This window comes from Frankliniella occidentalis, unplaced genomic scaffold (assembly GCF_000697945.3).
Source record: "Frankliniella occidentalis isolate FOCC.00 unplaced genomic scaffold, Focc_3.1 Scaffold4, whole genome shotgun sequence".
Taxonomy (NCBI): domain Eukaryota; kingdom Metazoa; phylum Arthropoda; class Insecta; order Thysanoptera; family Thripidae; genus Frankliniella; species Frankliniella occidentalis.
Window position 1 is genome coordinate 4,246,415 of NW_026267134.1, and position 1,407 is coordinate 4,247,821.

The window sequence follows — 1,407 nt, forward strand, 5'->3', positions numbered from 1 at the left end:
CCACGGCGCACGGGTATTTTGGGGGCGGGTGAAAATTTTTGGCTCACCGTCGGGGCTATTTGTGCGGCACGAGCCGAGAAAGCCGCGACGCCGCGCCACGCCGAGCGTCCAGACGCCGTGGCCGCGACGCGGCGCGGGTCGCGAGGAATTCTGGTTTTCCCGCCGTCCACCGTCGGGACTGGTTGTCAGTCTGGCCGCCAGCGCGCGCCACCGTGGTCGCCCAAGCCCGCCCTCCCCCACCCTGCTCCAAGTGGCAGTGACTTGACTTCCCCTCCCCCACCTCCCGCAGTACGAAGTGAGAGCTCGAGCTGAGAGGTCACGGTGCGTCCGTCCAGCATTGTGTTCGGGATCGTAGCCCGAGAGTGACGCGAAGTGTTGCCTATTTTCGCGCAGTTTATTTGTTTTTGCGCAAATCAGTGCGTCTCTCCGTGCCCACAGTGCGAGTTGTTGTGGCCCCTTTGTGCGTCGCTCCGGAAAATGTTTGTTAGTGCGCTGTGCAAGCCGAGCTCAGCTTGCTTCGCTTTGTGCAGCGGTGGCAGCCTCGAAGTGCAGCAAGTGCAGTGACGGAGTGCATGGCCCTGGATATCGCCAGCTCCTCACTGAGCAGCTGACAAGCCCACTGTGGATTACGTCGGCTGACTTCCCTACCTCTGCGCCCCACAGCTGCCCCCAGCTGTGAACAGCTGCTATCGGGTACAGCCTCCCAGTTGCAACATAACCTCTCTCAAGATGGACCCTACAACAGTCTCAGGAGCCAACTTTGCCATCCGAAGCTCGCGGGGGCGTGAAGCTTGTGATGAGGGCACAAAGCTCGGTGATCACCTGGACAGCAAGTGTAACTCTGTGTATGATTCAGGGTGCATAGACTCTGGGTTCCACTCTGGAGCCAACCTTAGTTCAGAACAATTTGTGTCAGAGGAGATAAGGTCATCTAGACATGGTAGTGATACGGAACTTGACCCTCCTACCAAGTCTGTAGATAGTGACTCTAAAAGTTATACCCGGCTAGATAGTGGTGTGGATCTATGCCTAAATGACCAGTTTAGCAGTTTAAATTTAAGAAGCACGAACGATCTCAATGAGCCTCCGTCAAAGAGTCCCATGTACCTACCTAACATCAATGTGCCAACTGTAGAATGTACAACAGTGTCGCCATCAGAAAAGTCAACGCCATCACCTGCCCCATGGGAATTTTATTACCAACAGAATGAAGAAGGAGACACGTAAGTTCTATATTACATTATCCTTAGCATATGTTTGAAATTACCTTAGTTGACAATTTATAGTGACAAAAATAACTTACGTTCAATAATTGTAGCTGTCAAACTTTAATTTGCCTGTTCTCACGTCTGTAACCACTTAAACGAATCAGAATCTCAAAAATGTCTCCACCGACTTTGTATTGCA

At 52.6% G+C, this 1,407-nt stretch overlaps 1 protein-coding gene across 1 annotated transcript in view; it reads left to right on the forward strand.

Moving 5' to 3' along the window:
- Positions 1-255: 255 nt before the first annotated feature.
- The window catches only part of LOC113204144 (NF-kappa-B inhibitor cactus), a gene marked incomplete in the record, with an annotated part of 11,699 nt that continues 10,547 nt past the window's right edge, over positions 256-1,407 (forward strand). Inside the window, 1 exon segment of the mRNA XM_052269162.1 lies at positions 256-1,223. Coding sequence (XP_052125122.1) covers positions 730-1,223 — 494 coding nt within the window.